Below are 12,458 nucleotides of genomic sequence, written 5' to 3'. Positions count from 1 at the left end.
GCAAAGTTGTTAGCAGGTGAGCTTGGGTTTCTGTACCCATTTGGCAATGCATCCAGGTGAGACAGATGGCGATGACCTCCCATGGGCCTGGTGCGTCGAATGCACATCAGATGCATGGGAGACGGGCCAGAGAGGCAGGCTGCTTGTGTGTGAGCTCAGGAAAAGGCGTAGGCCAGCTGGGAGATGTATTCCAAGGGATCACCTTGTCCTTGCTTCTTTGAGACAAGGAAGGGTGTGTGTGAAAGGAGGGGTAGTGAGGGGAATCTTTCTCTTTGGCAGTGAAACCTAATCCGTTTTTGCACTCCAGAAAATGCTGGCAGGTATGCTCCCCTTTCCAATGACATCATGTTCTGAATGCTCAGACTGGTATCGCCAGGATGCTGGTTGGGGACCAGCAAAGCTACACTAAAACCTGGGAAGCTGGCTTCTGTTTCCTGATGCTGGGGTCCTGCTACCAGCGCATCCTAAATTTTCAAAATGAATGCTTTTGTTGTGGGTTATTCTTCTAGTCCAATAAGCTCTGAGTTTGGCTGTTCCTTTTCTCCTTTGGTCACTCATGCATTTTCTTTCTTTCCCCAAGGATATGGCTCTCTTTCTTTTTAATTACTCAGGTCAGGGATGACGTGATTGAAAAAAAAAAAGAAAGAAAATAAAAAGAAAACGCAGACAAAAATAAATCTAGGCACATACCCTAGAATAAGAAGGTGGCCTGTTATAAATGTTTATTCTGAGCTTGTCCTGTTCCATCAATACTATCAACCTGCCCTCCGATGTTTCGGAAGGTTTAACAGGAACGACGACCTTATCTACTCCAAGAGGTTGTGTCGCCCAGAGTCTGAAGATGGGGAGGAGGCGATGTAAATATTAGGAATAGGGGGCGGCCGGCAAGCATTGCTTTTTTTTAAAAAAAAGTCAAGAGTTGAGGTGGACAAACAGGGTTACACGGACAAAACCCAGGAAGGGCGCTGCAGCATTTGCTCGTAACTTTTGGGTTAATAATAAAGGCAATAGTACTCATAGCGATCGTCATGATGATAGCGGCATAATTAAAATGCCATTTCATCTTCCAGCAGGTGCAGCTGAAGGTGCTGTGCAATGGGGACTCATTTGAGGTCTGACAGAACAAGAGCGCCCTTCTCCGCTCGAGCCCTTAGATCGTGTACATATATAGTTTATTCGAGGAGCTAATAAAGAGAAAGGAAGGGGGAAAAAGAAGGCAGAGGATGAAAGGAGGGGTGCAGAGAGGGAGAGGAAGCGCGCAACCAATCCAGACAAAGCAACAGCCAACCGGCTCCGCTTAAATCTCCTTAGCAGTTTTCCCTGACTGTCTTTTCTTTATTTGCAACAACAAGGGAGAGGGAAAGAAAGAAAGAAAGAAAGAAAAAGAAGCAGGGAGAGGAGTCTTTCCTCCCTCTCCTCCCCCCATCTATTCCGTCCTACCCAGCCACCAAGGGGGATAAATTATTTCCAGCCATAGCGTTTTTCTACCTCATCTTTCCCCCCCCCTTTCTCCCGCCGCCCCAACGCCTCCGTGTCTGCTCCTCCGTTGGACTCCCTCCCGAGAGTGGCAGACGACGGAGCAACTGCGGGGCGCGCGGGTGGGCGGACGGCGCGCGCCCTCCTCGCCTCGCCTCGCCTGGTTCCCCGCACAAGTTGCCCTCAGGAGGGCGCGTTGGGCGGGAAAAGAGAGCTGCTGCTGCCGCCGCCTCCCTTTCAGTCCAAGCTACCGGCGCGGGGCTTTAAGAAGGTGTGGAGAGAGAGAGAGAGAGAGAGCGGGGAGGGAGGCGGCTGCTGAGGAGAGAGAGAGAGAGAGAGAAAGAGGGAGCGCTCGCTTCTCTCACTTCACCGGGCAGGGCTGGGAGCGCGACTCGGGGAGAGCGGGCAGCAGAAACGGCGGCGGCGGCTGAACCTGCCAAACTTCGCGAACCGCCGGCGTTCCTCTCAAACTTAGCCAGCCGGGTCTCTCCTCTTCTTCCCTGCCCCATCCCGCGTCCCCCTCTGAATGACCGTGAGGAGCTGGCGGCGACAGGAGCAGCGAGCAGCAGCAGCAGCAGAGCATGGAGCTGAAGCGGAGCCCGCCGTCCGCGCCTTCCCCATCCCGGAGTTTGTGTCCAAGACGCCGGACTTGCTCCCCCTCGCTGGCGCTGCTCCTGGGGGTCGCGCTCTCCATGTCCCAGGTGGCCACGGCGTCCGTGGGGTATTACCCGCGGTTCTCGCCCTTCTTCTTCCTCTGCACTCACCACGGGGAGTTGGAAGGGGATGGGGAGCAAGGAGAGGTGCTCATCTCCCTCCACATTGCTGGGAACCCAACCTTCTACGTGCCGGGACAAGAATATCACGGTAAGGTCCGGCCAAGGGTGGGTGATTTCTTTGTTGAGGACTTGGGTGTTCTGTCTTCCCCACGTGCTTGGTAAGAGAATGGGAGGCAAAAGGGAACTGAGCGGCGAAATGGGTGGGAGTTGAACTGCCCCGCGTGCCACAGGAGGACTCGTTTGAAAGAGCCGGTCGCTTTGCTGGGCGCGCAGTGAACCCGGCCCTTCGCTCCCTTAGAAACCAACGGCGGGAGACCCTCTTGCACAGCCTTAAGGGGTTGGGGCGTTTGTCATCAGTTCAGAAGTCTTGGGGAGGGTGTGCGGTTGTTGATGGTTTCATCTTCTGATTTTATTTAAAACATTTATATCCCGCTTTACTAGCCCCGCTGGTTGTGAGACTGGAATGGAAAACGAGTATTTCATTTATATGGTGCCATCAGAACTGTCCGCCGGTTGGTTGGTTGGTTTTTTGACAGCCGGTTGGTTTAATCCCTTCTTCTAAATACGGACCCCCACTCATCCCATCAGCCTCACGACAAAGCCAGTACAGTATTTCCCACTATTTTTTGTGCTTACTCCTTTTATTCCCCCCATCAGCTTCAGAATTATTGTAAAGTCCCCTTCCTTAAATGAAATCGCAACACCTGTTTCCTAAACTGCAAATAATGATAAAATAATTTTTTTGTGCCTTGCAAAGTTGAAAGGCTAGCCATCTCCAGCTTGGGTGCACTGATAGACAACGGAGAGGTAGTGCTAGGAAAAGTTGACACCGCGGACTAAGGAGATAGGGTTTTGTGTTTGCATACATGCTTGGGATGGTGATTTCTTTGTTCATTAGAGTCTTTTAAAAACATGAAGTGTAAAACCTGATACACATTGTTTTTTTGGTTGACTCATTTCTGCAAATATAACATTTCTGGAAAACAGTATCATACATTTCCAAATGTTATTCTGGGTTCAAATTCTTACTCAACTGTGAAGGTTTGTTGGGAGAGACCTTGGGCTACCCATTATTTCTTAACCTAGGCTGGGGAAAGGAACCTGTTAGGAGGATGAAATTAGGAAGAGTGGCCTAGACACAATGTAGAAAAAGGGTTCAGCACAAAATGTTGTAAATGAAATATTAACTAATAATTCCCCACTAATTGTAGTATTGCATGGTGTGCAGGTTGTATCCCTCCATGCATGATAGCCAAGGATGAGGGGTTTGAGAGTGAAAATGTGGGGTTATTAGATTTGGGATCTATGCAGCATTTACCTGTATTCACATTTAAGTGCCACAGATCCCCATGCAACTTATTACCAAGTCCTACACTTGTTTACTTCAGAGGAAGTCTTACTGAATGCATTAGAAGTTACCTCTGAGCAAACATGGATGGGATAAGTCTGTTGGTCTGCTTGTAGACTATAAACCTGGAATGATTTTAAACATTGCTAAATTACTGCTTGTGGTAACATGTATTTCATTATGTGTTGTTTGAGTGTTCAAAACAAAATAGAATAAAACTCTAATTAATACAAGGGTGGAGATGCAGACAGGTGCTGCTGGCTACTTTCCTTTGACAGATATTTAATGTAGACTTATTTTATTGGTTTAATTAGGACTTCAAGAACAATTAGTTGTGGTGGACCTGATCTGATAAAAGCTGTTGTCTGCTCTTGCCTGTAGGTTCTTTTAAGCTTTGCTGTTTGTTTTAACTGTGATCTAAAAGGGAAATAAATGATTACCAGTATAATTTGTGTGTCATTTATGATGCAGATTACAGAGACAAATGAATCCTTGGGGGCTTCTTTCTATTTTGATCCCATTCCATCAGTAGCTTGAATAGTAATAGCCTAGAGTGAATTTTATCTTCTGTTGTCTCAAACTGTGTGTTAAAACCTGTGTTGCTCTGGTGTGTGGAATGCTCTGGCTTTGTTGTTCCCTTTCTCTCGGGATATGTACCAGCCACTTTTTAAAGTAAATTCTGTTTCCGGAGAATCATGGAAGAGCTAATCCAAAGCCCCAAAGGATTCGGAAGAAGAGACTTTCTACTCTCTTCAGTGGCCTTTGGAGTAAACCTACAGCCCCCCAGGATAGATAGTAGTCTCTTTACTTGGTGAATGCACACTGGAAGAGTTGAGTGGTGCCATTTGAAGGTCACCCATTAACTTCCATAAGAATGATCAGCCAATATGATTGTGACACAAGCTTGACCCCAGAAGTGATTGAGCTTTGTCACTGGGTGTGACCTCAAGGAGGAGAATCATTTTGAGGATAAATGCTGAAAGTGAGACTGTTAGGTCAGGCACTCAGCACTGGGTTCAGTGAACCAATCAAGTTTTATTGGAAGACCCTGCATTGTCCTTAATGCTTTTCTCTTCATGCCTAAATGGAAGGGCTCTAGTTATTAGGCTGAAGGGAATTTCTCATCTTAAGAAGGGTTTCCTTTTATTTTCTTTGATTGGGAATGCTGCTTTTTCGTGTCCGACAGTCTTTTGTTTTTTCTTCTCATCCCTTTTTTTTTTCCATTCCTCGGGCACAAGCTTCTTCCAAGCTTGTTCTACTTTGAATTTACTTTTCACAGTAATTTGTCTACCATTTGGAACTGTAAAAAAAAAATTCAGCAGGGATGCTTCAAGAGGATGCTCTGCTTGAGTGAGCAGAGGTAACTTAAGGGAGGACCTGTTGTGATGCCATTAGTCTATCATTTAGGCTGCAGATGTGGATGGGCAGGAATTCATTGTAAAGTATCTCAGGCCCTGGCTGTATGTACCACACCTGTTGCCTGGTGCTCTTCTCATGTAGCCTATTGTATTCAAGTCTGGTAGAAGAGACTGTGTTGAAGTAAGATTGAACCACCAGCCTGGTTAACTTCTGAATGTGGAATGGAAGGAGGAACAGTTTTATCTCTCACCCCAGGGAGCAGGATATCTTAAACAAGCGCCGTCTCTTGGATGTTGACCAACTACCTGCTCTTTTACATACCCTTGCAATGTGAATATTCATGACTTGAGGTTCAAATATGTTTTATACACACACACACACACACACACACACACACACACACACAATTCATGTCTGCCATTAAAATTATGTAAAAAGTTTTTTTCTTTTTAATTTTAATGTTAATTACATTTATAGCATTTTGAGGGGTATCTCTAGTGTGTCACCAATCTCTGTGTCTATATAGCTGCTGCCTTCTCAGTGCATGTCATGCATTTGATAAAGTAGAAACAACCTAATTGTTTGATTCTAAACATACTTGGTCAGACGTTTCTCTGAGTTCACTGGGGCCCATTTTGTACACCAGCTTACCCTTTTGCAGGCTAAGAGATAGGGTAGTGAAGGTGACAGGAACTCCTGAATGTGCAGCAGTTCAACAGTTAATGCTTGTGAGTATTCTTTTTTATATAAACAAATATAAAGTGTGAATTTGGAGACTAGTAACTGGGTGGTCTCAGCTGCTTGATCTCAAAGGCTATGAGATGCAACCTTCTATAGATGCAACCTTGGTACTGCTCACAAGATGACTATTTTAAAGCAGCAGCCGTACTAACATTCTTCACACTTTAAACAGCCAAGAGATTTTGAAAATGTAGTCCCTATTATTATCCTATTTGTTTATGACCACTGTAGACTTTGACAGGGCAGTTACTTTTTCTAATCACTGATATGTGGTATTCTTCAAATCCAGAACAAAATACCACAGAATCATCTGTCAACCCAACCACAGAAATTATGTTTAAAAGACATTGTTTGTGTCTGAATTATCTTATGTATGGAAACACTGTAAAGATTTGTTTTTGATAACAAGAGTGAAACGAGTTATCTTATGCTACTGTCAAATATATAAGTAAGGTTTTCCTCAACCGAATGTGTTTTTGTCCAACTAAGTACAATGAATAACATGTATTTTTAAAATAGCTTTGCTTTTTAAAATTATGACCAGGTAGGTTTAAATAGATCATGTGGGAATAGTAGCTATTTACTACTCTATTTTTAATGAAATGGAAAGGAATCTTCTTAAATAGATTCTGTTGTTTAAATACTGTATATACATGGATTGGCTACTTATTGCCCAGGTAGTAAACTTAGAGTGAGTTAAATTTCTAATATCCATGATGAAACAACTTTAAGTAGTTTTCACAATGGAGACTTAAATCAATTTCTTTTAAAATTGGATCCCCAATATGACTGTAAAACTTGCTGTGTCTGAGGTTTTTTTTGTTGTTGTTCTGATTTCTCTTGTACATTAAAAACATTTAGATGTGATACAAAGTACAATAAATGGCTTCAAATGGGACTTATACCATACATGCAAATACTAAGAAAAATGATAGATTGAGTGCAAAGGGATCTGAAAGCTAAAAACTAGAGCTGCATATAGAAAAAGCTGAGAAAGTCAGTTGAATTACACACTCTGTGGCTTAAACTCTTTTCCATAGTGATCAGAATGGAGCTGACAAAACTTTTAGGTATGAATTATTCAGGTTACTTCTAGATTGTCTCTTATGACTATGACTTTTATATTTTAGAGATAAGGTCAGTCAGGAATGAAGGTGCCTGAATGAGCAGGTTTTTTCCACAGACAGAAAGGATCATTACCTATAGCTTGAAGAAGATTCTGCATACTCATTTTTCAGGAAGGGAATATAGTTCACTTGTAAAGTTCATGCTCTTTATTTGGTCCTGAACACTGGAAACAAGAGGTCTTGGCTAGCAGAAATAAGAGAGAGCTCTCTCTGCAGTTCTGGCAATCTGATTCAATATAATCCAGTGTGTATTTTTTGTTTGTTTGTTTGTTTCTTCAGATTTCATCAAGACTAACATTGCTACAACTCCAAAAACTTCAAATTTTGAGTCACTGTTTGGCAAGGTTACAGATGAAAAGGAGGACAGAGTTCCTGTACCTCTAGCATTTTTACATATGAAAACATTTCAGGAAGTAGTTGCATTAAGAGCTGTGCTTGCTAAAATATCCTCTACCAAGTAACCACTAAAGGTACAGGAAACTTGTCCACTTTTTCATTGGTGAGCCTACTGTTTGGAATATAATAGTCTCCTGTAAAGTTAGACAATAAAAGCTGATTGTATTGTTCATATCTACTGTCTTAGGATGTTTCATGTATTCATTCCTGAATTAATCAGTTGTTGGCAGAGCTTGAAAAAGTTCCTTTTTCGATTTATACTGGACAGTGATATGTTATTTAAGGAAGCACGGGGCCATACTGTATTGTTCTCCAATATCTTGTTACTCCTTCCCTTCCCTCAGCCTCTTCTCTCTGAGGCAGCTGTTTCACTTTGCTGGGCCAGTCCTGGTTATCTGCAGTGTTACAAACATCTGCTTGAGCCAACATGTTGCAGTGGTTAGATTCAGTCTGGGTAGCATAAAATTCAAAGCCCCACTCAGCCATGAAACTCATTTACTGACCTCCAGCCAGTCACTCTTTTTTCAGTAAAATCTATCTCACAAGGTCATTGTGAGCATGAAAAGGGAAAGATGAAACCATGCATGCTATTTTGAAGTCCCTGAAGGAATGAAAGGAATGGAGGATAATTTTGTTGGTTTTTGCAATCTTGGTAGAAGCAGTGTTTTTGCACCTCCTAAAACTCTGGAAAAGAAATGAACCCCACAAGAAGACACGCCTTATGGACCGTATCTGAGAAACAGAATGAACACAAAACAATGCACATATTTTAAAATGTGAATGGCTAAAATGCATAATTTTGAAGAAAATATATACAAGAATGTTGAATCGGAGGGGAGAGTGGATTGGATGAAATGTATACAAATACATACACGTTTCTATGCAGAAAACTCTGTGGGGAAAAATGCAGGTCAGATTTATGTAAATAACAATGAAAGTGGGACCAAGAGACTTCAGCATCCCAAAGGAAAGGTGAGATATATGAACACAGATAATACTTCTGCAAAAGCTCCCATATAACAGCAATCAACCACGTTGTGAGCCTTGTAACTGTAACTTTCCAAAGCTCTGGTATAAGTCGATGAATGTGTTATGAAGTGACGGGTAAAACTTATTCATGTGGAAGTTTGTTCTTTTCCACAAGAGGTATGAATGTACTATGCTGATTTCATTTAGAGCAGTGCTTAAGATATAGTGTATTTTCTTTTAATTTCTCAGTGCCTTACTATGCTTATATTTAGGTAACTTTCAGTTAATGAATTGACTCTGTTATATGGAAGTTCTGTTTGACTTGCTCTGGAGTAATTCAGAAGAGAATTAGCCTAGTCCAAAACAGAGTAGATGGCGAGTCTCTAAAGGGACCCAGGATAAAACAGCCACTCTTAAAACTTCACGTAAGTTTAGATTGCTAACCTCAGATAGCTGGTAAGTAGCAAAATTGGGGCAAAGTTATTTTGGTGCCAAATACCAGTGTTAATTACCTGTTCCTCTTCCATCTAACATCATACCTAGGTCTATGCTAGGACGACAAAAGACTAATACTGTGTTTCCCTGAAAATAAGACAAGGTCTTATATTAATTTTTGCTGCAAAAGACACTTTAGGGATTATTTTCAGGAGATGTTTTTTTTTTTTCATGTACAACAATCTATTTATTCATACCGTCATGTTATCTTCTGGTTAAAGCACAATGATGGAGGGTGGGGTTTCACTTAACTGGGGCTTATTTTTGGGGTAGGGCTTATATTACAAGCATCCTGAAAAATCATACTAGGGCTTATTTTCAGGTTAGGTCTTATTTTAGGTAAAATAGGGTACTTTTCTTGAATCATGTGGTTTAGATAAAATATGCCTAAAACAGTATTTCTCAACCTTTTTCAAATTGCAATCTCCTTTTATATAACCAAGTAACCCTGTCACATTTGCATAAAAAGGCATTTTAAATTGAGTAAAGAAAACACGTTAAAATATTTTTTTAGAATTTAATTCCACCCTAATATATTAATATTAATATAATAATACAGAATTATGGAGGGGCTGTAAATCTGCTTCTGCCAAACTTGAGAAGGAAAAATATTAAATACACTTTGCGTTTAATTTACTTTTTTGGGGTGTGTGGAAACAACGGTCCACTCATGTCGCCTCCCACCCAAAACGCCCCCTCAGTGAAGAGCCCCTCTCCCTTCAAGCCCGGATAAACACCTCTCCCATGGGCCCTGACCTGTGCCCCACCCCTCCCTGGTTCTCACCTTTTTGTCCTCCTTCATGATTCAGGCAGGACCTAGAGGCATCTCCACGCCCAAGTTCCCTCTCCTTTCACTCTGCTGCCACACCCAGAAGAGCCATAGCCTCATGTGGTGCGAAAGGCATCTCTGCTGTGATCTTGGGTGTCAGTGTTCCTGGCATGTATCAGATTCTTCCCTCATTCAGCTTCTTTGAGCTGGGCTAACTCTCCGGTCCAAAGGGCTGATGCAAGTCCTCCAAAGGCGGATGTGGAGGAGCAGAGAGAAATGAGCAAGAGTGGCTTTTTTTTGGAGGGGATAGGAGTGATGCACAAGCATAAAAGGAAAATCTGCCCAAGGGGGTTTAAAAATAACTAAGAACTCTTAAGTTGAAGGCTTTCACAGCTGGGATCTAATGGGTGTTGTGGGTTTTTCGGGTTGTTGTGGGTTTTTCCACGGCCAAAGAGCCCGAAAAACCCACAACAACCAACTCTTTAAGTTGTCTGCTGTTCTGGTTCAACTTTAAATTGTCTATCTGGGGGCAAGAGGATTGAAATAAAACAGCATCATGTATACCATATTTGATATAACAAATATAAAAATAATTGCAAATAAAAATAACCATGGCAACTGTCCAGAAAACGCTTTGTGATCTCCATGGGAGTCTAGACATTCAGGTTGGGAACCCATGGCCTAGGAAGAAAGAAGGATCTGGAGCATGTGCGGTTTGTATTCATGGCAAGGAAGCGAAAACAAAAATAACGTTGTGGCCAGATTAGTGCTACAATTTTAAGTAATGCAGTTTCGGACAAAATATAAACCAAATTATTTCTAGCAATGGTAAAAAAGAATTCACAGCTGATCCCCATTGCAATAAAATATATGCCAGCCTCTATTCTTCCCACCTAACTTAAATTATATTTTCTTTTAGTATGAAATTGACCTGTAAACTCTGGTCTGAGATGGATTTTAATTTCATGTGGATGCCCTTGAACTCTGAAAGCTATACAGTTTTGTCTCCTAATATTCTGAGATTAGGACCTGTTCAAACAGGGCTGTTTGCTTAAATTTGAAATCTAGATGAAATCTGGTTCTCTAGATTTAAATCTAATTAAATATAGGATGAGAAGTATGAGGACCAACATACTAGCTCTGCCCTGATCCATTCCTATTTTCATGTTGAGGGGAAACTTCTGCAGCAAGGAGCCTTTTTACTGGGGGGTGGGGGAGCTCTCCGTACTATCTAGAATGTTGTGATGTCTATCATATGGCAAACCTCCATGGATATGAAAGGCTTTCACATTGCAGAAGTTCACTCTTAAGATAAGACAAGCAATAAAGAATCACAACGAAGTAAGGCACAGCTATCATGCTTCTCCACATTTCCTCTCCATGAATAATAGTTAAACATTAATTATACAATACTTCAACAGAAATTCAGATATAATAATCATAATTTAATGCCATCTGGTTGATTCTGAGTCGTGGTGACCCTTTTCAGGGTTTTCTAGACATGGAGTACTCAGATGTGGTTTTCCATTCCCTTCTTCAGGGGGCTGCCCTGGGGCTGTGCCGTTTGCCCAAGGCCACACAGTCTGACTTTTCTCCTGGGAGACACAATGTGGAGTCGAACTCTCAACCTTTGGTTTTTCAACCAGAAAGGCATTCAACTTCTGTGATTTACGATTGTTTAACACGTTACATTTTGAAAATGGTGCACTGACACAGGTGTGTTTACTATTTACTTAACAAATCCATGTGACATTTTGCTGCCTTTTGAAGGAGGCAATCCATACACTTGAAGAAGAGTAAGAAGTTGTAAGATTTGCACATAACATTGTTTGTTATGTCCATGCTGTTGTTGGTTTTTAAACCAATTTAAAATTGCTATGGGTGAAACTACCGTGTTTCCCTGAAAGTAAGACAGGGTCTTATAATAATTTTTGCTCCAAAAAACCCATTAGGGCTTATTTTCAGGGGATGTTTTATTCATTCATTTCAGTAACCTTTATTGGCATAGGAAAATTAAAGCACATGAATAAAAAAGTTAATGAAATAATAAATAGAGATAGGCATAATAGTTACATGGCTAAAAATGTAACAAGAAACACGACAGGGGATACTTGGGATAGTGTGGTTAATTTTTAGAGACCTGGGAGAAAAGAACCTTTGCAAGAAACTTGGCTGCTAAGGCCGTTTTTTCTTGTGAGTAGTCACAAAGGAGGAAACCTGTAAGAAGCTGGATGTTTTATTTTACAGTCATGTCATCTTCTTCTGGTTGCTGCACAATGCTGCACAATGATGGAGGGCGGGTTTCCTTTAACTAGGACGTATTTTTGGGGAGGTCTTATATTATGAGCATCCTGAAAAATCATACTAGGGCTTATTTTCAGGTTAGGTCTTCTTTTTGGGGAAACAGGGTATGTATTAAGCCACAGTTGATTAAAATTTGATAACACACAAAGGTTTAAATGCAAAGTACTCTTAGCTTTCACCTCTTTTATTATGTCTGGCTCTAGGGTCAAGATAGATGTGCCACTGGACTCTGTTAGTTGTGTAACCAGGAAAGAGAACATTGTCTCACCTCCAGTGGTGTCATGTACTCCACGGCTTAGTGATCCGGAGGCTGCTATGAGAATTTCAATAGCACTTAATAAAAACTGAAGTCATTTTTTACACACTTCCTATCTTCCTGTAAACATTTCCTGCTTGTTCAAAGTACATGTTCAGTATGTTTTAGATTTTGCTGTGCTTTTTATCTTATTTTTACTCACAACACCAGATACCAAGGGAGCACAACAACATAACAGTTTGTGATATTGATTTAATTAAATAGTCCTTCAGAACACTTACTTGGCTAATAGGCCAGTCTGAGGAATGTTAGGAAGACTAGAACATTTTAAAGCAAAGCATTCTAAATTAACCAAATGTGAGATTAGACTATTTATGGCACTGTTATAGCCATATATAGTCTAATCTCACATTTGGTTAATTTAGTTTTGGTCTTTTCCCAT

General features: G+C 41.4%; 1 protein-coding gene across 2 annotated transcripts in view; it reads left to right on the top strand.

The window, feature by feature from the left end:
- Window positions 1-1,796: 1,796 nt before the first annotated feature.
- RELN (reelin) overlaps window positions 1,797-12,458 on the top strand; it is a 383,519-nt gene continuing 372,857 nt past the window's right edge. Inside the window, exon 1 of one of the 2 annotated variants that reach the window (XM_078394334.1) lies at window positions 1,797-2,340. In XM_078394334.1, the coding sequence (XP_078250460.1) occupies window positions 2,058-2,340 (283 nt within the window). In that variant the 5' untranslated portion in view covers window positions 1,797-2,057. The remainder of the gene's footprint in view (window positions 2,341-12,458) is intronic. The other variant, XM_078394333.1, reaches the window with a different exon arrangement.

The sequence above is a fragment of the Pogona vitticeps genome, chromosome 5 (assembly GCF_051106095.1).
Source record: "Pogona vitticeps strain Pit_001003342236 chromosome 5, PviZW2.1, whole genome shotgun sequence".
NCBI lineage: Eukaryota > Metazoa > Chordata > Lepidosauria > Squamata > Agamidae > Pogona > Pogona vitticeps.
The sequence above is the reverse complement of the archived record's forward strand: the minus strand, read 5'-3'. Positions and strand labels throughout refer to the sequence as shown.